Below are 21,646 nucleotides of genomic sequence, written 5' to 3'. Positions count from 1 at the left end.
TGTTATGTTCCGCGAAATAATAGGTGAAATACTTGATGGAGATGGGACAAATAACCATGACCGTTTATTTTCCTGTAATTTCCTGATTAGTACATTTTAATAATGTTTAATGTAGCCAAAAGTATATCTTTATAAAAAACGAAAATACATTTAATAAAGAATCAGTATATGTACAAAGATCAATATAAAAGGAAAGCTATTGCAAGCTTAACTATCGCACTGGTGGTATGTATTATATTTAATGTAATAATAGATTGGGAGCTTGTGCCGCTCACTAAGCCCGTTTATGTCGTCTTTCTGAGTTGAGTGATGGATCAATTGAATCTTTAAAGCTTTTCAAGGTCTAACCAAATGCCGCCCTGCAGACCAGAGATGAATTGGACAGGGTCAAACTCATTGTCTTTGCGAGTTTTGGCATTGATCTTGACATTGAACTTTGAGACCAGTTCCACAATGGCTGCCTTTATCTGCGCTGTGGCAAATCGCATTCCTAAATAAGAAATTAAAATTAATATCAAAGTTCCTGGCATTTTGTTTAATTTATCTACTAACCAATGCACACGCGTGGACCATCTCCGAATCCCATAAAGACACCCCGTTCCCTGAACGTTTTGGCCGCATCGGGCTCCAAGAAACGCTCTGGCTGAAAGGACTGAGGATCGGGAAAGAAGTCTTCATCCACCATGAAGCAATAGTGGGGTACGACCACAGTGGTACCCTTCTCCACCAGGAAGTTGGGGCCATCCTTGTTGGGGAGCTCGATTGATTCGGTGCAGAGTTTGTTGGACATGAAGGCGGGCGGGAAGAGGCGGATGGTTTCTGCAAATCCAAAGAAAGACGTATTTGGCAACAAGTAGTCTAAGACCCTCTATAACTCACCCTGCAGACAAGCATCCAAATAAGGCAAGTCGTTAAGTTTCTCGAAGTTTATAATGCCATCCTGCAGATGGGCGCGGATCTCCTCCCGCAGAAGCTCCTGAGCCTCACCATTACGTCCCAGGTTGAGGAGCATGTGAGCCAGCACCGTGGCCGTCGTCTCAAATCCGTCCAGCAAGAAGGTCATGGAATAGGCAAGCAACTGGCGATTATCCAGCTTCCGCTTCTCCCCGAGCTGCAGAATGTAGTCCAGGAAGTCGGACCTCTCGAACTGCTTTCCAGCGGATTGTTGGGCCCGACGGGCCTCCACTGCATTGCCCATCAGGTCGACGAAGAAGCGTTCCACTGGGAGCGGTACGAAGCGCAGTTTGATCAAGTGGCTCAGCGACGGAAAGGTACTAGTCAGCACAAAGAAGAGCACAAAGGTCCAGGGCTGGTTAAACAGGTCCTTTATACTCGCCATAATGGGAGTGGGCTTGTCTGAAAAGCTTTCAGCGCTCAGGCCCAAAACACAATCGGTGACCATTTCTGAGGTGAAGCACAGACTCATCTGTGCATTGTAAATAAACAAAACGGGTTTACTTTCACACTACAATTATTGTTATTTGCTAACTTACATGCTTTGCATCGATGCCATCGGACGAACCCAGACGTAATTGCTTATCCACCCACTCGCTCAGCTTTTGGCACACCTTGTTCGTCACCGGATAGACTGTCTTAATCTGTGAATGATTTACTCACATTAATCTAATTTCGATATGTGCGCACTTGGATGCACTGCCTCACCCGTCCCATTGTTAGACCAGGAGTCACGTCTGCCCGCCTGTTCTTCCACTTTTCGCCAGTTAGCGAGAACGGATTGTTTGCAAAAATAAAGTCAGTTTTTTCGTCAATGTTCTTGGCAATCTCATTGTCATGGAAGTTTTTAAAGTTGGATACGAACACTCGACGGGCCAGCTCGGGATTGACAACCAACAGCTGAGGAGAGCGGGATCCAAAAATTCCAACAGCGTCGTACTTGTGCTTGTACTGTCTTCAAATAATTGGTTTAATCAGAATGATCATTTAGTAAAATATCATTTATTTAAATTGATATTATAAACAATAAACAAGTTTGGTTATTAGAATTATAAACAGAACTGACACTTTTTCGGGTTCTATGCATACTTTTGTATTATGTTCTCTATTTTGCATACTCACCTATAGATGTCGTTTAGATCGTAGATAGCATGGCGCTTCAGAGTAAACATGTGTGGATAGTTGCCGCATAAGAGCTTGGGCTTGGGACCCGGCACCCCCCGCTTTCTCCAGTAGTCGTAGTTCCATATCAGAACCGCATACAGCAGCCCCACCGCCAACGAAACCAGGGTCAAAGTAATCAGAACCATATTCCCCCGCTTTAAAATGTGCCTCCACACGCGAAGAACTCCGTGTAGCGTCTGCCGCGGCACCAGAAATTGTGCTCTATTTGTAGCCGCTCATTGGATTCAATACACAGACCCCGGTGAGAGATTATTTGTACAGATACCTGGCTTTTCGTGAAACGAGCAGTACTAAGAGAGCAAACTACTCAAAACACACCTCAGGCACTCGAGTACTTACATATAAATGATAAGATTTAATCATTATTGCAGGCGGTCAATCCTCATATCAAGCTATTATTATTTATTTACGATGTTGTTCCCTAAAAAAAGTGTACTGTTGCAACCCGGCGAGCCAATACGAAATTCACCAAACTAATCTTACACGTTAAAAATTCCAGTTGCCAATTCATGCACAAATTTCATGGTTCTGAAAAGGTAAAATATAACAGGGAAAAAACAACAAGATCAAGGGCTTTTTAAAGGTACACTTATATATTTTATTAAACTGAATGTGATACAATTATAATGTGATACCGGATCATAAATACGAGTATAAGATGTTTTAATAAGCGGGGGTCTAGTTTATCTGAATCTCAACGGATGTGTGATTGTTCCTTGAGTATCTGATTTCAGATTTATACAATTTGATTTGAAAAGCTATACAGAACTCAGACACCCGTTACTCAGCTAACCCACTTAAAAGCAAGAGAGATCGTTATAGTCGATGGCATCGACTATCAGATACTCGTTACTCAGTAAAGGGGAGTGCGAGGGAGTTGGATATATGCAAGTAGTTTCCGGACAGACGGACACACGGAGATGGCTTACCGACTCGGCTAGTGATCTTGATCAAGAATATATATACATACTTTCAGACGAATAAAATATACCCTTAAACTCTAAGAGTAACGGGTATTAAATTTTTACTATATATATAAGCTGAATTTCACAACCTTGCTGATGTTTGCATAATGTCAAAGATTGTTTTGAAATTTTGATAACATTCGTTGACTTCCTACGAGCGCATTAGCCAAATGTTTGTAGTCGACCGCAAATGGTTTACTAGACCAGTCCATGAGGTGAATGAAGTTTTTTATGACGAACTTGGTAATATCGACTCGGCAAGTACTATATACCTATGAAAAATTGCGCATTTTTAAAGTTTCCGAGTTGTAGCTCATGATATACTTAATAAGTCCCTTCAGTTATTCGGCAAATTTATATGTTGACCTTACTGTTGTAAACTTAAACGTAAGCGTAACTCGAGTTATGATTAAAAACTTGGAGATATCAAAAAAATTATCTTAAAATATCTTTAAAAGATCTTGTCCATATTACCATACCAGAGCTTGTTCATACAAACAGAATGCCATCGTACTCGATGATGTCTCGATTTTAGCTATGAACAATACAGAAGAATATCACCAATATCGTTTCATAGGCATAGTCTACGTCATGAAAATCTATAGCAAACACTTATAGGTAAGGCACTATACAACGACTATGTCTATTTTACGATACCTGTTACTAAAAAAAATATTACTTTAAGATTAAATTAAACATGTTTTGAAAATAATAATAATTTAAAACAATAAAGCATTTTACTCGAGTATTTTTACACAAAGTACAGATAATATGTTGGTGATATAGAATCTGCGTTTGTTTGTCTCATATTAATTTTGTTAATTGAGTTTCAATGCCAACCTATTTTCTCTGTGCAATAGCTAATAAGTAGAGTATTTTATTACTATGTATAAGCATGAGTTGTGTTGCCTTTTGAAAATAGTTATTGTATGAGAGGGAAAGGTTATTGAAAGACGTAAAACAGACTTCCAGAAAAATATAATCGTCATGACAAATTTAATAGCTATTATTGATTGGTTACTTATGCAGACATATAAATGGGCGGAGGTGTAAACGTTTACCTAGACTTCTTGTTTGTTTATTCTAATATAACTGTAGCTAAAAGATTAGAGTTTGTTCAAAGTATTGTTAGCGAATAAAACGCAGAACTTTCAGTGTCCACGGACATTTAAAGGGGCGCGGTTTTTGCCTTGTACTGTTTAAATGGGTATACTAGATTCTACGCCCACTCTAACGCCCACAAACCGCCTAAACCTGTGGCTCCCACAATTTTTATGCTTGAAAAAAATTTTAACTGAAATGTATTAGTTTCGGCAATACCTATCGATTGTCCCAAAAAAGTTTGCCCACTCTAACGCCCATAACGCTTAAATCTGTCTACCGCCCACATAAACATATATTGAGATCGCCGGTAGGTGGCGCATAGCGACTATAGCGTTCTTCCTTGTTAAAGTTGGAGACGAGTAGTCGACTTGCCAACTCGGGAGTGATAACAAGGATCTAAGCTGGAGCTGAAAATGACAACAGTGTGACTTTTGTGTGTAATCTGTAATAATAAGAAATTAAACCAGAGAACACGCTATAGTCGAGTGAAAATTGAATTGAAAATTGTTAAAAGTTAAGTTCATATGTTAATTCGCAAAAAATCGCATTAGTATACTAATGGGAAAACATAATAATTTACAGCGCTGTAAAGTTTTTTTTTTGGCGAAAGTAAACGGACTGCAGGTTAGAATAGAGAGAATAACCTAATCGAAATTAGTTAATTGAAATTGGAATTGAGCTCATTGGACAGAGAGAGGGGGACAAAAATCAATAGAATAGTTAGCCGCGCACTCAGCTTTCTCCCTATTCCTCTTGGGAGGTTTGTGGGCGTTAGAGTGGGCGTGGCAAACTTTTTAAGTCAATCGATAGATATTGACGAGACCAATAAATTTCAGTTACAATTTTTTTGTGCGCACCACAGTTTCGGGCGGTCTGTGGGCGTTGCACATTCTGAGAGAAAATGTAAGAATATTTTCCGCATAAAAACTTCGGCTTGGGACCCAGAACCCCCCGCTATCTCCAGTGGTCGTAATTATATATCAGAACGGCATACGACAGACCGACTGCCAAGAAAGCCAGGGTCAATGTTATCAGAACCATTATCCACCTAAAATATGCCTCCACACTCGGATAACTCCGTTTAGCTTTTGTGAAGGCTTCAGAAATTGTGCTCTATTTGTAGCTGCTCATTGGATTGGATACTCAGACCCCGGGAAGAGGATATAAACTGGGTTGCTCTCAGGGGTTTTACATCTCGAGTATTCAAGTTGTTATATACAATCGATAAGAGCTAATCATTATTGTAGGCATTTATCGCCTTTCATATTATTAACTTGTTCCTTAAAAAAAATGACTGAAAAAGTTCACCAAACGAATCTTTTTTTGCACGTTAAACAATTTCGTTTGCCAATGTCATTAATTTCGGTTGCTGAAATTTCTTTACTATATATTGGGAAACACAAATAAAGGGCTATGGAATACAAACAAAATTACAAAACTACATATTTTTAACTAAAAGCTTTACTATTTTACATCAGGGTGACACAAATAGAATGTGAAATCGGGATATACAATTACAACTATACAAAATATAATATGTGGTGGTACAGCTTATCTGAATCTCAACGAATGTCTGAGAAACTAAATTAAAATAAGTTCATATAAAGAGTTCGGTTCAGTTCGGTTTGTAAAGCTATAAAGAACTCATTAAAGAAACACGAACGCTTAGTCTTACAAGTTTACTGATCATAGCATAATGTCACACATTCGATGTCTTTGGGTGTGCCTGGGCCTTATCATAGCATTCCTTTACTTCGTTCGAGGACTTTATCCAAATGCTTGTAGTAAACAGCAGTATGTTTCGTACACCCGTCAAGTCCACAAGAGTAAACTGGTACCTTACCAAGAGCATTCTTATTGGAGAGGTTGGCAGACGAAATATCGCACTGAATATTTCTATCAAGATGAGGTAAATTAAGGATTTTGAAACATGCCATTGTTGAACAGAATGAAGTTATTGACATTTTGTTACATCTAAGCTCAGTTAAAAAAATGCTAAAAATTTCAAATATTTTTAATGTATCTTGCTACAAAGCGAGTAAATGCAAATTATTTGGGAAATTTGAGAGTCAGATACTGTTTATTCTGACGCCCGGATGTGCTGATAGTATGGGATCCATAAAATAAAGAGCGGATTAAAGCGCTCCAATAACGAGGGTCCAGTTCTGACTGAATCATTGAGCAGTGCGGTTGCTGAAGATAACACATTTATGTACTTTATGAAATTAAACTGAGTCTCATTATTCATGCATTCATATTCACTACATTTTATGTGCCTGGCAGCGACCATTGGCATAAGTTTGGGCCAATTCTGGCTTGGTAATCGTGGTGGACATGTTTGCAGTAATCCGCAAAGGGTTACATATACTCAAAAGGTTCCCAAGATGAAATTAGTACCTTATCAACAGTATTCCTATTTCAAAGGTTGGGAAACAAAGTATAGGCATGAACCTATATGGGAAGACCAGGTAAAAAGGGGTTTTAAATATTTCGTCTTAAGTCATTAATTCCATTAACTAAACTGTCTTAAATCATATAAATTATACCCTAGATTGCCTACAGATTTGAGCCCAAATACAGTTGCTGTGAAGGGTACGAAGGATCAATCTACGACTGCAAGCCCGTCTGCAAGAACAAATGTCCTACCAATGGATTCTGCGCATCTCCCGATCAATGTAGCTGCAAACAGGGTTACGGTGGATCCGAGTGCCAGCCTATTTGTCCATTGGGTTGTGGAAAGAACGAGTTTTGCGACCTGCCCTCGGTGTGCAGCTGTAAAAGTGGCTACCATGGCGAAAATTGCCTTCCCATTTGCCCTGGTGGATGTGGAGATCATAGCTTCTGTTCGGAGCCCGGTAAATGCGAGTGCGAACCTTTTTATAAAACATTGGGAAACGGCACAGACTGCCGGCCAGTTTGCTCGCCGGAATGTGGTCCAAACTCGTCCTGCCAGGAGCCGAATCTGTGCACCTGCTTAGAAGGATACAAGGATGATGGGCGGGGCAGTTGCTTACCAATCTGCCAGGAGGCATGTGGCCCCAACAGCCGGTGCTTGAAGCCAGGGCTTTGCGAGTGCGAGGATGGCTATGCCGGCGACGAAAGGGGAGCCAATTGCCAGCCCGTGTGCTCCAGTTGTCCGGAAAATGGAAGCTGCCTGAGTCCCAGTGTCTGCACCTGCAATCCCGGCTACGTGATGAAAGACAATCGCTGCGAGCCGCATTGCGAGGAAGATTGCTCGGATTACGGACACTGCGTGGCGCCCAATCGGTGCGAATGCTACCCGGGTCACGAGGTGACCAAGGTAGACATGAAATGTGCTCCCATGTGCACCAAGGGATGTCCAAACGGCTTTTGTTTTTCTCCGGAAAAGTGTGTCTGTAACTTTGGCTACCTTATGGGCCCGAATAACACCTGTGAGCCACAGTGCAGCCTTAATTGTGTCCACGGCCAATGCACCCATCCGGACACTTGTTCCTGTGATCCGGGATATAGATTCAAAGAGAACTCCACACATATTTGCGAGGCGATCTGCGAAAGCGGTTGCAAGAACGGTGATTGCGTGGCTCCAAATGTATGTATATGTCACGACGGATACCAGCCAAACGACAGAAATCCTTCCACTTCCGTTTGCAAGCCGCAGTGTGCCGAGGGCTGTGAGTTTGGGGATTGCGTTGCACCACACGAGTGTCATTGTTGGCCGGACTACGAGAAAATCAACGGGGTCTGTAAGCCTCAAGAAACGACTACCCAACCAACCGACACAACTTCGGAACCCAATACCATCACGGTCGATCTTACGACAACTACAGAAACAGATCTCACATCACCCACCGAAGTCCTGCAAGTGCATCACACAAATTGCACTGGCGGTTGCATGTGCTGGATTGAGTACGATGAGGAGGGTACTTTTAATACGGCCAAGTGCGCCAAGATCTGTGTGGATCCTGAAGACGAACCGTGCCTTAACTTGGATAACTGTCACTGCGACCTACCGAGTGGCCAGTTGGTCTGCAAAGAAGACAGTAGCGAGGATAGTAGCTCAGAGGAAACACATTATATCTGCAAAATGCAGCAGTTGAAGAAGGCAAGATCGGAAGCCGAGGTCAGGGCTCACGAGAGCACTAAATCTTCTACCAAAGTAATGGTCATCCTAGGCTCGTGTGCTGGAATCATCCTTGGTGCGGCCATTGCAGTTATAGCCACGAAGTACTACCGCCGTTCTGCCTCCAGGCGAAGCTATGAAGCCGATGAAGCCATCTATGCAAATGATTTTGAGTAGTTTCTTCTATATAGCTAGTTCACCACTACACATATTATATAATAAAGCAAATAAGAATTATAATAAACTAAGAAACCTGTCCAGTACTTGATCTTAATAAAAAGTATAGGAAACATGCAGCATCAACCTTATTTGTTTAACACAGGAAAGGTCCCTTAAAAAAATAACGTTGTTAGTCAAAGTTTTTGGGAATATTTGTCTTGTGAATATTAATCATGTTCGCCTTAAGTGTTTATCAGTTTAAGAAATTCAGAATGAGTTAGGCCGTTGAGTCACATGAGAACCCGAGTGCTTTCGAGGGTTTCAATACATACATTCAAATGAATTTTGGCTATCGTTGCTCAGTAATTTTTCAGCATTTTTGAACTTGAAAGCTTAGTTTTAATTTTGGCACAGGGCAGAGCGGTTGCCTTAAGGAAGTATCCGGACTTATATATACAGAAATATACCATTTGCAAATATGCCTAAGTTTCAACTGATTGTTGCTTGCCTGATATTGTGCGCTTTTAGCGACGTGATTGGAAACGTTGTGAAGGATAATTACGAAACTGATCCGACAGGTAAAAACGTAAGTGTCTTATTAAATACTTCAAAAAGGAAAACGATTCAAATTAGTTATTATTATTTGCCCTTTAACTGCAATCAGTTGTATTTTAATAATAACAAAAATATGAATACCTACTTTTCTTTTTGTAGACTGATACAAGCGGAGTTACCCCATCAACTATGGATTCAACTTCGGATTCATCTCCGGTTTCATCTACGGACAAAAGCACGGAGGAAAGTACTGATGCAAGTACTAATAAAAGTACTGATAAAAGTACAAATGGAAAAACGGTTGCCAGTACGGAAAAAAGTACTGAAGGAAGCAAGGACGAAATGATGGTTAAAAGTAGTGATGAAGGTACAAAAGGAAGTCCGAATAAAAGTACTGACAGCACCGTAAGTTCGACTGACTCTTTTCTGGACACGGTTACAACGCAGAAAACAATTGGAAGAGCCGCGGTGTCTCATAATAATTCAGATGGATGGAACACGTTCCTTCATTGGATGTTCAGCATTGTAATTGCCTTGGCTATTTTAGCAGCGGCCTTATACTGCATAAAGCGGCGTCGAGGGTCATATTCTGTGAAAGACCAATGTAACAATACCGTAATAGAATATAGTAATCGTAAATAGACTTGCACACCAATAAATAATTTTAAAATGAAAAATTACACTTTTCTTCTAAGTAATACGTATTTCAAAACATTAACTCATGTATACATTCAATTTGAAAATTTAAACATGCCTACACCCAAATGTAATGTACAAATTTAATTATCCATTTGTGTTAAATCACTTGTTTATGAGTCATGGTATTATGTTCTTTTGATAATAGCTAAAATGTTGTTATCTTGAATGGCACCGGATGAGGGCCTTACAAAATAAAAGCTTGCAATCTTTTCGTATTATAATAAGTATAGTCATATCTTTTTGACACATGTTCAAGTTGGGGGTTTCCCATCATTTCTAAAGAAAAGGGTCTTTTGCATTCGATTTTTATTGGACTTATTTTTGGACTGTTTTAATATTTCAAATCTTCTGACATGGGTGGAGATCAAAACGTAGGACTTAGGATGCCTACACCGGAACACACATAGTAGATTGCTCATGGTAGGTGAATCCCGGATCGCAGATGCAGCGGTTGCGACTGACACACACGCCGTTGTTGCACTTTCTGTGGATGTTACGGTGAAGAACGTCAATGGGTGAAGAACAGAACAGAGGGTAATGACTCACTGGTAGCAATCGGCCTGGCAGACACCGTCCCTGGTATGGTAGCCGGGTGCGCAGTCGCACTGGTTGTTGTCCTTGCAGAGGCCTCCAATTCCGCAGTCCGGTTCGCAGACGGGCTGGCATCCGTCGTCGGTCAGCTGGTATCCCTTGGAGCAGCCGCAGACCTCCGGTTCGGTGCAGTTGTGCCGCGGACTGTTGCCACACCCACTGCTGCAGATGGGGCGGCAGAAGCGGCGCGTCTCGTCCAGCTTGTAGCCAGGATCGCACTGGCAGCTGCCGTCCAGGAAACACTGTCCATTCTGGCAGCCCAGCGGACAGGCGAACACACAGTCGCCGTTGTCGTTCTTCACGAATCCCTCGTAGCACTCGCACTCCCCCGGAATCCTGCAGCTCCCATTCTGGCAGCCACATTGCGCCCGGCACACGGTGACGCCCTTCAGTCGACTGGCCGAGTATCCGGTGCAGCAGACCTCGATGAGGGACAGCCGGTTGGCCTGGTCCGTCTGGATGACGCTGGGGTGCGCGTACTTGTCAACCGTATCGGGTCTGTTTTGATGCGAGACGAAAAAGTTTTAGTTTTGCTCAACACTCTAGAGTGACTAATCCAAGATATTGTTCATTGCGATACAAATAAAAAACTTTTACAGACACAAAGCCTTATAATTATCAACCCGAATTCTTATTAAGGAAACATGGTTGATAAAACATATTAAAATAAATGTGAGATTAGGGTACTTTATTTACTCCTAGTTCGACAAGCTTGTTTACTTATAATTTTGTACGCTAGTCATCACGTAAATAAATATTTCTCATATTGTTTTGCAGTGGAGCCAAGTACTTACGGCACCCAAATGCGGCACTTGTGCTGCCCTCTATCGGACGGCGTTTCATGGGATCGAATCAAGTATTCCCGACGTTTCGGTGGCTGCTCAACGATTCTGGGATCTTGGAAATTGGCTGCTCCAGGTCGATTAAAGGACAACTGCCTGCTTTCCACATAGCCGCGGCCATAGCTACCTGGATCCTGGGATACGGGTCTCCTGTTATATCGTTCCGAATAGTTGGGCACATTTGTGTGAATAGTGGGCAGACACACCATCAGCTGAAAAAAAATCAATCGAAGACCTAAATCTCGTAACCACATTTTCAAAACCCGCACGCTTGGATTCCGTTCTTAAAGTGTTTACAATTTGCCAGCTAAAATTCTACTAATTTTCGCCTTTGAGCAGCGTTTATTTTGTTGTCTTATCAGAAAGCTATATTCGATGCTAAGGCGAAAAGAGAGGAATTCCATTTAGTTTGTTTCTAAGAAACATGTAGAGATGAATTTTTAAGAGTTGGGACTTGATTGTACTTTTTCTATACAATTTTTTCGATACTTTTATCATTAAATATTTTCATTTACAGAATAAAACATTTAAAAATGCCTTTCTCACGTTAAATTTTGTTTTATTATTTGCCATTTTGTAAGAAAATTAATTTTCTACCTTTAGAAAGTTAAAGTTGATAACATTTCTTAAAAATAAATTTTTCAAAAAACTACTTTTTGGGTCTCCTCTCTATCATCTTAGACAAACAAGGCAAATCATACAATTAGCAATGAAACCCCATAAAACAATCTTTAGTTCGTTCTCACTTGACATACATTGGCCTTGCGAGCCCTGGATCTCCGCCTCCCGATCCGAATTAAAAGCTGAAAGCCCTCTTATCATTGCCTCCGGCTGTGATTAGAGGCTGGCCCAACTGCGTCGTCAGCAGTAAACAATCGCGACTTGAGCGCTTCGGTAGCGCGGCACAAAGAAATCTTTTCCGGAGCTGAGATGTCGCCACTTCTGCGCTCTTTGTGCCTCCACTCGGTGCTCCTGGTCCTGTTCCTCTGCGTCCTGCAGGCCGTGGAGCTGCAACTCCACGAGCAGCAGCTGCAGCAGCAAAAGGACGAGCAGTTGCGCCTGCGCGAGGAGCAGCGCCAGCGGGATCTGCAGCGGGAGCACGAGGCACTCCAGCGACGCCTCTCGTCCTCGACCACCAGCCGGAAGCCCTACATTATCCCCAATGGACTATCGCTGCCCCGGAGGGGGGAACATCCGGACAAGTGCTACCGGGAAGTGCCGTAAGTGGGTGGTGACTCTCAGTTGGATAATGAACCAATACTTTGGCGATCTCCGTGTTCTGTGTGTGCTGCTGGGCCTAATCAATAATTGTCCAAGATTCAGAAGAAATTATGATACGAGTAATCGAACTGTTCGGACATTACTTCTAATGTTTTATAAATATGTATATATTTATAACTATGTGGTTCTATTTATATCAAAGAAATATGCGATGTTCACTGGACTGATATTTTTTCCAAGTATCTTTTAATTATTTACAAACGAGTTGTTTAAATTTTATTAAATTATTCAGCTGCTTCATAAAACATTGTTTTTTAATATTATAATAAAAAACAAGGAAGAACGCTATAGTCGAGTACCTCGACTATCAGATACCCGTTACTCAAAGGGAAATGGAGATATGCAAGCAGCAAAGCGAGATTAAAATGCGCCATCTACCGGCGGTAGACAGATTTAAGCGTTATGGGCGTTAGAGTGGGCGTGGCAAATTTATTTTTGGATCAATCGATAGGTATTGACGACACCAATACATTTCAGTTAAAATTTTTTATCTAGCATGCAAATTGCGGGCGTCACAGGTTTTCGCGGTTTGTGGGCGTGTAAGTGGGCGTGGCAAACTTTTTTTTAGGTCAATCGATTGGTATTGATGAGAACAATACATTTCAGTTAAATTTTCTATCTAGCATCGAAACTGTAGGAGTTACAGTTTTAGGCGGTTTGTGGGCGTTAGAGTGGGCGTGGCAGTCTACTGAAACAAACTTGCGCTGCGTAAGAAGCTCAGGAATCTGTACGCCAAATCTCAATAGCCTAGCTCTCATAGTTTCCGAGATCTCAGCGTTCATCCGGACAGACAGACGGACAGACGGACAGACGGACAGACGGACAGACGGACAGACGGACATGGCTAGATCGACTCGGCTAGTGATCCTGATCAAGAATATATATACTTTATGGGGTCGGAAACGCTTCCTTCTGCCTGTTACATACTTTCCGACGAATCTAGTATACCCTTTTACTCTACGAGTAACGGGTATAATAAAAGTAAGAGAACGACTTAATATAACACACATACAAAAATATACAAGCCCTGAATTTCAGTAATTTTGAGTTAAAGGCAACTTATATTCAATTTTTGGATTAAACTTTTGCCATAAACATCAAATCTCTAACATTCAGTGCGAATATTTTTTTTCATGCCTTATTATGCCTATAGTAACCGATTGCATTTTCAGGGCGGTGTTCTTCCAGTACGACAAGGAGGTGAAGATCGTGGGCAACAGCTCCACCAACCCGTACTTCAACGAGATCGAGGTGTGCTGCAAGGGCTGGCGGCGCTACGAGTACGATTGGAGCCAGTGCGTCCCCGACTGCGGGGAGCGGTGCCAAGAGAACGGCTTCTGCTTGGCGGGCGGCATCTGCCGGTGCTTCCCGGACTTCGTGCTCAACTACCGCAACAACTGTGTGGCCACCTGTCCGCTGGGCTGTCCGCATGGCCGCTGCTACCTGAACGGCACCTGCCTCTGCGATCCGGGCTATGAACTGGACGGATCGCGAAAGTTCTGCCAGCCGCAGTGCAATGCCACCTGTGGCCACAACGAAGTCTGCTTGGAGCCGGGCAAGTGCTCCTGCGCCGAGGGATATGCCCGCGGACTGAGGGAGTCCGCCGCCTTGGGATGCCAGCCCGTCTGCATTCCCGACTGCGGATACGGCCACTGCGTCCGGCCCAACGAATGCGAGTGCTTCCCCGGGTTCCTGAAACGGCAAAACAGCGTTTCTTGCGAGATCGAGTGTTACATGTAAGTGCTTTGATTACGCCACTTACCTAGAACCTGTAGGTTAAGAAATATTCAAGTACTTTGTTCTTGAATTGAAAACATTCGTTCTTAAAAACCCTGTAAGTACATTTTGGTATCAATGTTCTCAATAATAGAACAAAATGGTGAGAAGAGAAAAGTTAAATTGAGTTTATTTAACAGTTTTTGAATAGGTATACAGTACTGGCTGGACTAATAGTTTAGTAATAGAAATATACAATGTAAATACCGCCAATTCAACTTGATTCAAGAACAATGAATACATTTTCAACTTCAAAAATTTCGTGCTATTTTTAAGAACATTTTCAACTCAGATGAGAACGTCAGAACTCTCTCTGTGTAGTCACTGGACTTAAGATTATATTCTTTTTCTTAAAAATCCGAATTTTCGCGATGTCAGACTTCTTAAACCGTTTCGATTAAACCTACAATTGATTATAGTTTTATATAAAATCTTCGAAAGTGGCTAGTTCTTTAACGTTGCACAGAATTAACAGAGCGCCCATTCCGCGTAAGTTTCTTATGTGCATCAATATAAAGTTTACATCACTTAACGCTGAAGTGATTTCTGTGGCACTCCTGATATTAATAAAATTATATAGCAAATAAATATATAGTTATATAGAAAAAAGTCATGTGATAAATACTGATAGAGGTGTAGCTTTATACTAGGCGATTCCCTCTACACATTTTAAGATCGTCTAAAAGAGTGCTACTTTGCAGCTTATGAAATTCTTCCAAATTGAACTGTCTTTTAGGCGCTGTGAGAATGGCTTCTGTGCGAACAGGACGACTTGTGTGTGCCAGAACGGATATCGCTATGACCAAAATACGACGAGCTGTCTGCCGGATTGCGGGGACAACTGCGAGAATGGGGTTTGCATCTCGCCGGGCAATTGCCGCTGCTTCAAGGGCTACGTCCGGAACCGGGAGAAATGCGAGGCGGTCTGCGTTGGAGGATGTGGCTTCTACGGCAAGTGCATAGCCCCCAATGTGTGTGGATGTGCCGTGGTCCCGGGTCCGGAAAGAACCTACCAACGGTGCGAGTTTGGGTTGTGCAACTCCATGGGACGCTGCCGCTGCCAGGTGGGAATGACGCGCTTCATCGACCGGTGCATGTCCCCGGATACGGTCACCACATACGCCTCCACGAATCCCATCAAGGTGAACGCTTCGCTGATCCAGGAGTTCAATCTCCTGCTGGGCAGGCACTTCAACTTGACCACTCTCAGCGATATGTGGTGGCTGTGAGATAAGGGCTCCCACTAAAATACTGCTTTACTTTCAGAGTCACAAAGAAATCACTAATAAATACTCATATATTTTTTAAGAATAAATAATCGTACGTTTCTCAAATGTCGCAGTCTAATCAGTGGATTCTACGCATATCTTGTGGCTTCATCTCTGGGTCTTATACTTTTTCGGAGCGAGAGAAATTTACTTTCTTTATCTGCCGAATTATGTGTACCTCTTCTACGAAATGAGTTCTCTTGCCTTATAATTTTTCTCTGCCGAATCAATATACCCCACGAATGCCGGGTACTGAAATAGTAATTATCTTCTTGGGAATATAGAACATTTCTTTCTCCGTACACTTAAAAGCCGAGCTTGGCGCAGACGACAATTTAGTAGCTACGAGACGTCGGTGAGCATTGCGCTCGCATCTTAATCCGACCTCACTCTCAGTTAAATTAGAGCGAAATGCACTTGACATCCACGCTGATTGGCCTCCTTATCGTCGGTCTGGGAATCGAGCTGCCCACTCCCACCGTCGCCCAGTTCTGGATGTCGGTTGATCCTATCTCCAGGTGGCGAAGTGAGACCCTGGCCCAAAGACCCTCCGGAATATGCTACAAGACTCGCACGTAGGTAAACCTATCGGTTCGCCAGGCCAAGCTCAAGATCTACTCCTTTTCAGTGTGGATACCGTCAATCCGAATTCTAGGATCCGACAGATCTCTTACTGCTGCGATGGCTATGTGAATGAAGGGACTACCCAGATCTTAAAGTGTGTACCCATCTGCAGGGAGGACTGCTCGAATGGGTTGTGCATCACGCCCGGCGATTGCGAGTGTGCTCCAGGATACTTCCGGAAAAACGGAAAGTGTCGTTATGAGTTGGATGATAAGGAATAAATAAATATTTGATGATTAAAATCCATACGATCTTAGCTCAATATTTATTCGTTGATCGAATCAAAGTTAAAGATCATATTGGACAGGTGGAAATCGCATCATTAGGCAAATTGCAGAGACAAAAATTATAGAAGAAACATTTTTTTTAATATATAATAAAATATAATAATTTTTTATCAATTCTATATTTTTTGTCAAAAACCTTTGTATTTATTTCTTAGAAAGCGAGTTGTTTACTTGTTTTGCGACTTCACAGCTTGTCTTTCATCCAGTCAACAGCTCTCACGAGTACCTGAAGTCATCGCTGTACGCCAAACTTTTCTTGGAATTACCCAAAAGCAATGAATTTTGTTTACGAGCGGCAAGTTATAGAAGCGATCAATGGCTCTGCCCGCAAGCTGATGAGAGCAAACCTTCGCTCCGTTTGCCCCATTGATAGGTCCAGCGACGAGGTGCTGATTAGGAGGGGGGCAAGAGGTCGCCGGAGGCGATTGGCGACGGAGAGATCCGCAGCTTGGCATCGGGAACCGATTAGTCGAAGTGCAACTACAGCCGCCAGCGGACGTGGACGTGGGCGCTGAATAAACTTTCATAAGCAATCCGTAATCAAGTGACATCACCATGAGGTCATCGTGTCAGCTGTTGACCCTGGCTGTTCTGCTGGCCATCTGCTGTTTGGTCCAGGGACAATTCAAGACCTCCGGCATCAAGACGCGACAGCCGCCTTCGGGAAACCTCCAGCTTGCTGGAAACGGTAGTGAGTTCACCCAGAGCGGCTTCGAATGGAGCAGCTACAACGAGAGCAACTATGGCTGGAACAGCCAGAATCAGAGCAACTACGCCTGGAACAACCACAACCATGTGGGCCAGGAATCCAGAGGATATGTGCCTGCCGAGACATACCAACCCTCCACCCTGCCGCCTCTTTATGGACACTATGTGCAGGCGGTGACTCCGCCGGCTCATCGGGCCCAAGTCCTCGATGAAACGGCCCTGTTCATCAACAAAACCCGATCTGGAATGGCCAGCGGGGTGTGCTTCAAGGATGTTCCGTAAGTTGCGGGGTTAACCCAATCCCAATCCCAATCGGGTAAAAAACAATTTTATAAATCCACTAAAAGTTATCGCCAATTCGGAAAACATTCGAAAACAAGGCAAACAATTAAAATAGTGAACTAACGACCTTAACTTCCTCTGCTGGCCTGATAATTAAATGCGCCTTGATTTTACAAGTACATATATGTATGTATGCCAAGCTAATAATGTGAATGAATTTAATATGCAAGTTCGTAGATAAGCTGGAAGTTTGTGCTATTAAAGCTTTTTAAAGAAATTATTTGGTTTCGTACTCGAGAATATGTAAGCTTACATAATAATGACTCAAGTTTAACATCATGACAATACCTACCTCTCAAGCAATATTATAATGCCATTTAATTTGTAAATTTCCATATTGCTAACAAAACATTCTAACTAAAAGAAATGTTCTTATTTATATGAAATAAATTTCAAAAGAAGTTGGTCTTTTAAGAGTGATTTTAATAATCTTATTCAACACTAACCAAAAACATTAGTATTCACTTAAAAGAAAATTTTAAAATATTTTATTTATTCAATTCCAGAACCGCCTCGCTCCTCCGCAGCTCCCGGGATAAGTTTGTGGGCAACGGGACCACTCCGGACATGAGTCGCATCCAAGTTTGCTGCGAGGGCTACGAGCGGAACCCGCACATTTACCGCCGCTGCGAGCCGATTTGCGCCGATGATTGCCACAACGGAATCTGCACTGCTCCGAACACCTGTGTCTGCATCCCTGGCCATGTTCGTACCTCCGAGGGCAAGTGCATCTCCACCTGCCCCTTGGGCTGTGGCAACGGGGTGTGCGATGACAGGAACGAGTGCAAGTGTCGCGAGGGATATTCCCTGGAGCCGGAGAGCCGTAAGTACTGCCAGCCGGAGTGCAATCCTGGCTGCTCCTTCGGACGCTGTGTGGCGCCCAACAAGTGCGCCTGCCTCGACGGATACCGCCTGGCCGCCGACGGATCCTGCGAACCGGTCTGCGACAGCTGCGAGAACGGCCGGTGCACGGCTCCAGGACACTGCAACTGCAACGGCGGCTACCTCAAGCTCCAAGGTCGCTGTGAGCCCATCTGCTCCATGTATGTACATCGAATGGGGCTTGGTCATTTACCTGGGAACCATTAGGACCAATATTCATTTTAGAACATTAAATACTAAAGCAAGAATACTCAATCATCATTACATCATTATTACATATCATTAACATCAATAATGCCTTGAGAAACATTAGAAATATGACCCTAAATACTACATTCTTAAAATCATGTAAGTGTCTTTTAAAGACGCTTTAAAGTGCTCAGAACCTCTCTATTGATCTTAAAAATTGAGACGAGATTAATTTAATTCTCAAAACATGGAATTTTTGAGCATTTTTTTATCTTGAAAATCAAAATCAAGAATGTTTTTATCTCAAAAAACGAATTCAAGAAATCTTTCCTCTTGATTTCACGAACGTATGTTTTTAGTTCGTTCTTTGTTTAATCATTCCTTAACTAGAAGAATATAATCTTACTAAACTGACCGGTTTTTAACCCTCCGCCCCATTTTAGACCCTGCAAGAACGGACGCTGCATTGGCCCGGACATCTGTGAGTGCACTTCCGGCTTCGAGTGGGACCGGAAGTTGGGCGAGTGCCTGCCGAAGTGCGACATGCCTTGCCTCAATGGCATATGTGTGGGCAACAACCAGTGCGAGTGCAAGACAGGATATGTGAAGGACGAGCACCAGCGGAACATCTGCCAGCCCCACTGCCCCCAGGGATGCCTGAATGGCTTCTGCAGTGCCCCCAACTTCTGCATCTGCAGGCCGGGCTTCATCAAGAGCGGCATCAAGGGACGCCAGACCTGCCAAGCAGTCTAAGTTGGACCTGAAATTTTTATTGTTTCCTTTAAGATCAAAAATCAAATAGACGTCCGATCAGGGCATTGAACTCGTAAGCCAGCTGTCGATTAAAGTGCTTTCTCTTTTCGCTGGTGTAGAGTTGCTGGCTTAGGTGCTCGGGCTTCAAACAGCGATCGATGAAGTGCGTCTCCCCCGCAGGACAACTACAGTGTTCCACATCATCGCAGCTTCCATTCCGGCAATGCTGTTGCCCCTGACCACAGCCGCATATCTCGGGGGCCACACACCGACCGTACTTGCCACAGGATCTGGATAAGAAGTAGAGTGTCATAAGCGGGGGAAACTTTAACCCTGGAACACAAACCTCTCACACTTGGGCCGACAGTCGGCACCGTGGGCCTCGTAGCCTCCAAAGCAGCGACAAACTCCGGGTGCAATGCACACCCCGTTCCCTTGGCCACAATTGTCGGTGCACTCGGGCAAACAACTCGTGGTGTTCTCGTTGTAGCGATATCCCTCCCGGCAGTGACACTTGTACCTCGACTCGCAAAACCCATTCTCGCAATTTCTATAGGGGACCAGAAAAAGGTTAAATATATTAATGGCATGTTTTGACAACGGTATTTTAAGATCTTAAATACTTTTACAGTGTCCATGCTATGCCTATTTCATGAAATCATTTCATGATATGCGTAATAATCACAATATTGAACGATTTATTTTCTTACAAGTATTGCAAGTCCGACTATATTTATTAACTATTGAGAAAAAAGGGTCTACAACTCAACAATACTTTGCAATTTATATACGTATATACTATGGGCTTATATGACTTTTTTTGTTAAATCTATTCAGTGCTTCGCAACTAAATTTATATACAATTTTAGGGCAACTTTCAGAGGAAAGGGTCTGCAACTCAGCACTTTTTTCGAATTTATATGCAGATATGCTATGGCTTGAATAAACCTAACCAGTTATTTGATATAAATGTCAACTAATGTGTGACTTATTATTATGGATATTTGTTACATTACAACAATTTTATAAAATATTAAAAGCAATATTTACAAATTGAAAAACATTAATTTTCAACTTGATTAATTTCTAAAATTGAGTGAATGATAAAAGCTTTAGACTCACAAGTAGCATTCAGCTTCGCAGACATTCCGGTTCGGTCTCTTAATGAATCCTGCGAAACACTCGCACTGGTTAGGCGCCACACACTTGCCGAATCCGCAATCCGGAGCGCAGACGGGTTGACATCCCAGATCCGCCGTCCTCCGGTAGCCAGGGGAGCAGTCGCACTGCCCGGGAGCCACACACTCCTCGTGGGTGCCACAGGACTGGGAGCACTGCGGACGGCAGAACTGCCGCGTGTCCTGGTCCAGGACAAAGCCCTGATGGCAGGCACAGGTGCCATTCAGATAACACCTGCCGTTCTGGCAAGCAATGGGACAGGTGTGGATGCAGGCGCCATACTCGTTGCGGACAAACTCGGCGAAGCACTCGCAGTTTCCTGGACTACGGCAAAATCCATTTCGGCAATTGTCCGGCGAAGATTCGGAGCAATCCGGAACACAATCCTTGGAGTACACATCTCGACGGTAGCCCACGCAACAGACCTCTATGCGATGGTAGTATATCGTTGAACCATTGCCGCGCACCGGGGAATCCTTCTCGGTTTGGAAAAACACAGTTCTGTAATCGGGTAATCTTATAAATCTAAGGGCTTCCCCGTGAAATGATCGAAATCAACTCAAATTTTCTCTATGTCATTTAAATTTTGTTTGTTTCAAATGTTTAATTAATAATGTGATGGTCAACAAAACTGAATTTAGAAAAAGGGGGCTTAATGGTTGTAAAGCCGAAATTCTCACTAAATTTTTTTTGTTCCAGACTCAAAAAAAATCATTCAATTAACATCATATTAAGAAGACGAATTTGTCTTTCTACACAATTATACACCTTGTTAACTTTTCTTGACAGTAACAACAAAAGCCGTAGAATGTTTAGATTTAAAAAAAAAATTGTTTATGGTATTTACCCATTAATAAACAATAGGCTCATTATAATCAAAACTATACTGTACTCACGGCACCTCGCGATGACAAAGATGTTGCTGGCGCTCGCGGGTTTGACTTAAGGATTCAAAATCGCCGTATTCCGAATTCTCTATATCCCCGTAAAGCTCCGTGGAAGCGGCCACAATCAGGCCAGGAAATGCCACCAGTAGAGCGGTAAGCACGGCCAACGGTCCACTAAATTGCATCCCGCCTTATTGTTCTGAGCTTCGATGTCGAAGAGCGAATGAATGAGCTGCCCTCCGAATGGGATGTACTTATTTATGAAGCCTCTCTTATCAGCATCGGCTCTCATTCTCGGAAATCAAAAGCACTCC

At 42.8% G+C, this 21,646-nt stretch overlaps 7 protein-coding genes across 8 annotated transcripts; 4 read left to right on the top strand and 3 right to left on the bottom strand.

The window, feature by feature from the left end:
• Positions 1-45: 45 nt before the first annotated feature.
• Positions 46-2,329, bottom strand: Cyp28a5 (Cytochrome P450 28a5). The gene is made up of 6 exons (XM_017090628.4): positions 2,077-2,329; positions 1,663-1,909; positions 1,494-1,598; positions 880-1,426; positions 553-819; positions 46-490 (listed from the first exon to the last, which is right to left on the bottom strand). The coding sequence occupies exons 1-6, from the start codon at positions 2,262-2,264 to the stop codon at positions 327-329; spliced, it is 1,518 nt and encodes a 505-aa protein (XP_016946117.3). The 5' UTR covers positions 2,265-2,329; the 3' UTR covers positions 46-326.
• A 3,514-nt stretch (positions 2,330-5,843) lies between these two features.
• NimC1 (Nimrod C1) lies at positions 5,844-8,613 on the top strand. 2 transcript variants are annotated; one of them, XM_036813937.3, is made up of 2 exons: positions 5,844-6,117; positions 6,760-8,613. In XM_036813937.3, the coding sequence occupies exons 1-2, from the start codon at positions 5,905-5,907 to the stop codon at positions 8,485-8,487; spliced, it is 1,941 nt and encodes a 646-aa protein (XP_036669832.3). In that variant the 5' UTR covers positions 5,844-5,904; the 3' UTR covers positions 8,488-8,613. The 2 variants fall into 2 exon arrangements, with proteins under 2 accessions (XP_036669832.3, XP_036669841.3); XM_036813946.3 differs by lacking the exon at positions 5,844-6,117 and adding an exon at positions 6,365-6,676.
• Positions 8,614-9,814: 1,201 nt separating this feature from the next.
• On the bottom strand, positions 9,815-11,480 carry NimB5 (Nimrod B5). Its single transcript, XM_017085959.4, has 3 exons — positions 11,109-11,480; positions 10,270-10,812; positions 9,815-10,207 (listed from the first exon to the last, which is right to left on the bottom strand). Exons 1-3 carry the CDS (start codon positions 11,408-11,410, stop codon positions 10,111-10,113), a joined length of 942 nt encoding a protein of 313 aa, XP_016941448.2. The 5' UTR covers positions 11,411-11,480; the 3' UTR covers positions 9,815-10,110.
• Positions 11,481-11,935: 455 nt separating this feature from the next.
• Positions 11,936-15,547, top strand: NimB4 (Nimrod B4). Its single transcript, XM_036813953.3, has 3 exons — positions 11,936-12,376; positions 13,610-14,173; positions 14,950-15,547. Exons 1-3 carry the CDS (start codon positions 12,087-12,089, stop codon positions 15,440-15,442), a joined length of 1,347 nt encoding a protein of 448 aa, XP_036669848.1. The 5' UTR covers positions 11,936-12,086; the 3' UTR covers positions 15,443-15,547.
• A 261-nt stretch (positions 15,548-15,808) lies between these two features.
• Positions 15,809-16,353, top strand: NimB3 (Nimrod B3). Its single transcript, XM_017085980.4, has 2 exons — positions 15,809-16,056; positions 16,110-16,353. The coding sequence occupies exons 1-2, from the start codon at positions 15,893-15,895 to the stop codon at positions 16,324-16,326; spliced, it is 381 nt and encodes a 126-aa protein (XP_016941469.3). The 5' UTR covers positions 15,809-15,892; the 3' UTR covers positions 16,327-16,353.
• A 500-nt stretch (positions 16,354-16,853) lies between these two features.
• Positions 16,854-19,343, top strand: NimB2 (Nimrod B2). The gene is made up of 3 exons (XM_017084769.4): positions 16,854-17,378; positions 17,949-18,485; positions 18,957-19,343. Exons 1-3 carry the CDS (start codon positions 16,948-16,950, stop codon positions 19,264-19,266), a joined length of 1,278 nt encoding a protein of 425 aa, XP_016940258.4. The 5' UTR covers positions 16,854-16,947; the 3' UTR covers positions 19,267-19,343.
• Positions 19,264-21,558, bottom strand: NimB1 (Nimrod B1). Its single transcript, XM_017085947.4, has 4 exons — positions 21,342-21,558; positions 20,389-20,946; positions 19,613-19,816; positions 19,264-19,556 (listed from the first exon to the last, which is right to left on the bottom strand). The coding sequence occupies exons 1-4, from the start codon at positions 21,515-21,517 to the stop codon at positions 19,301-19,303; spliced, it is 1,194 nt and encodes a 397-aa protein (XP_016941436.3). The 5' UTR covers positions 21,518-21,558; the 3' UTR covers positions 19,264-19,300.
• Between the last annotated feature and the right edge of the window lie 88 nt (positions 21,559-21,646).

The sequence above is a fragment of the Drosophila suzukii genome, chromosome 2L (genome assembly GCF_043229965.1).
Source record: "Drosophila suzukii chromosome 2L, CBGP_Dsuzu_IsoJpt1.0, whole genome shotgun sequence".
NCBI classification, from domain to species: Eukaryota; Metazoa; Arthropoda; class Insecta; order Diptera; family Drosophilidae; genus Drosophila; species Drosophila suzukii.
Note: the sequence above shows the minus strand (reverse complement) of the source record. Positions and strands in the feature narration are given on the sequence as shown.

Excerpts from the sequence above, each read along its gene's own strand:
- NimB2 (XM_017084769.4), top strand. The coding sequence starts at position 16,948 with ATGAGGTCATCGTGTCAGCTGTTGACCCTGGCTGTTCTGCTGGCCATC. Across the intron at positions 17,379-17,948 it reads GTGTGCTTCAAGGATGTTCC|AACCGCCTCGCTCCTCCGCA; the intron begins GTAAGTTGCGGG and ends ATTCAATTCCAG. Across the intron at positions 18,486-18,956 it reads TGTGAGCCCATCTGCTCCAT|ACCCTGCAAGAACGGACGCT; the intron begins GTATGTACATCG and ends GCCCCATTTTAG.
- NimB1 (XM_017085947.4), bottom strand. The coding sequence starts at position 21,517 with ATGCAATTTAGTGGACCGTTGGCCGTGCTTACCGCTCTACTGGTGGCA. Across the intron at positions 20,947-21,341 it reads CTTTGTCATCGCGAGGTGCC|AACTGTGTTTTTCCAAACCG; the intron begins GTGAGTACAGTA and ends ACCCGATTACAG. Across the intron at positions 19,817-20,388 it reads TGCGAAGCTGAATGCTACTT|AAATTGCGAGAATGGGTTTT; the intron begins GTGAGTCTAAAG and ends GGTCCCCTATAG.
- NimB5 (XM_017085959.4), bottom strand. The coding sequence starts at position 11,410 with ATGTGGTTACGAGATTTAGGTCTTCGATTGATTTTTTTTCAGCTGATG. Across the intron at positions 10,813-11,108 it reads AAGTGCCGCATTTGGGTGCC|ACCCGATACGGTTGACAAGT; the intron begins GTAAGTACTTGG and ends GCATCAAAACAG. Across the intron at positions 10,208-10,269 it reads TGCCAGGCCGATTGCTACCA|AAAGTGCAACAACGGCGTGT; the intron begins GTGAGTCATTAC and ends TAACATCCACAG.
- NimB4 (XM_036813953.3), top strand. The coding sequence starts at position 12,087 with ATGTCGCCACTTCTGCGCTCTTTGTGCCTCCACTCGGTGCTCCTGGTC. Across the intron at positions 12,377-13,609 it reads AAGTGCTACCGGGAAGTGCC|GGCGGTGTTCTTCCAGTACG; the intron begins GTAAGTGGGTGG and ends TTGCATTTTCAG. Across the intron at positions 14,174-14,949 it reads TGCGAGATCGAGTGTTACAT|GCGCTGTGAGAATGGCTTCT; the intron begins GTAAGTGCTTTG and ends ACTGTCTTTTAG.
- NimC1 (XM_036813946.3), top strand. The coding sequence starts at position 6,455 with ATGCATTCATATTCACTACATTTTATGTGCCTGGCAGCGACCATTGGC. Across the intron at positions 6,677-6,759 it reads AACCTATATGGGAAGACCAG|ATTGCCTACAGATTTGAGCC; the intron begins GTAAAAAGGGGT and ends ATTATACCCTAG.
- Cyp28a5 (XM_017090628.4), bottom strand. The coding sequence starts at position 2,264 with ATGGTTCTGATTACTTTGACCCTGGTTTCGTTGGCGGTGGGGCTGCTG. Across the intron at positions 1,427-1,493 it reads ATGGCATCGATGCAAAGCAT|ATGAGTCTGTGCTTCACCTC; the intron begins GTAAGTTAGCAA and ends TACAATGCACAG. Across the intron at positions 820-879 it reads TTTGGATGCTTGTCTGCAGG|AAACCATCCGCCTCTTCCCG; the intron begins GTGAGTTATAGA and ends TTGGATTTGCAG.
- NimB3 (XM_017085980.4), top strand. The coding sequence starts at position 15,893 with ATGCACTTGACATCCACGCTGATTGGCCTCCTTATCGTCGGTCTGGGA. Across the intron at positions 16,057-16,109 it reads ATATGCTACAAGACTCGCAC|TGTGGATACCGTCAATCCGA; the intron begins GTAGGTAAACCT and ends ACTCCTTTTCAG.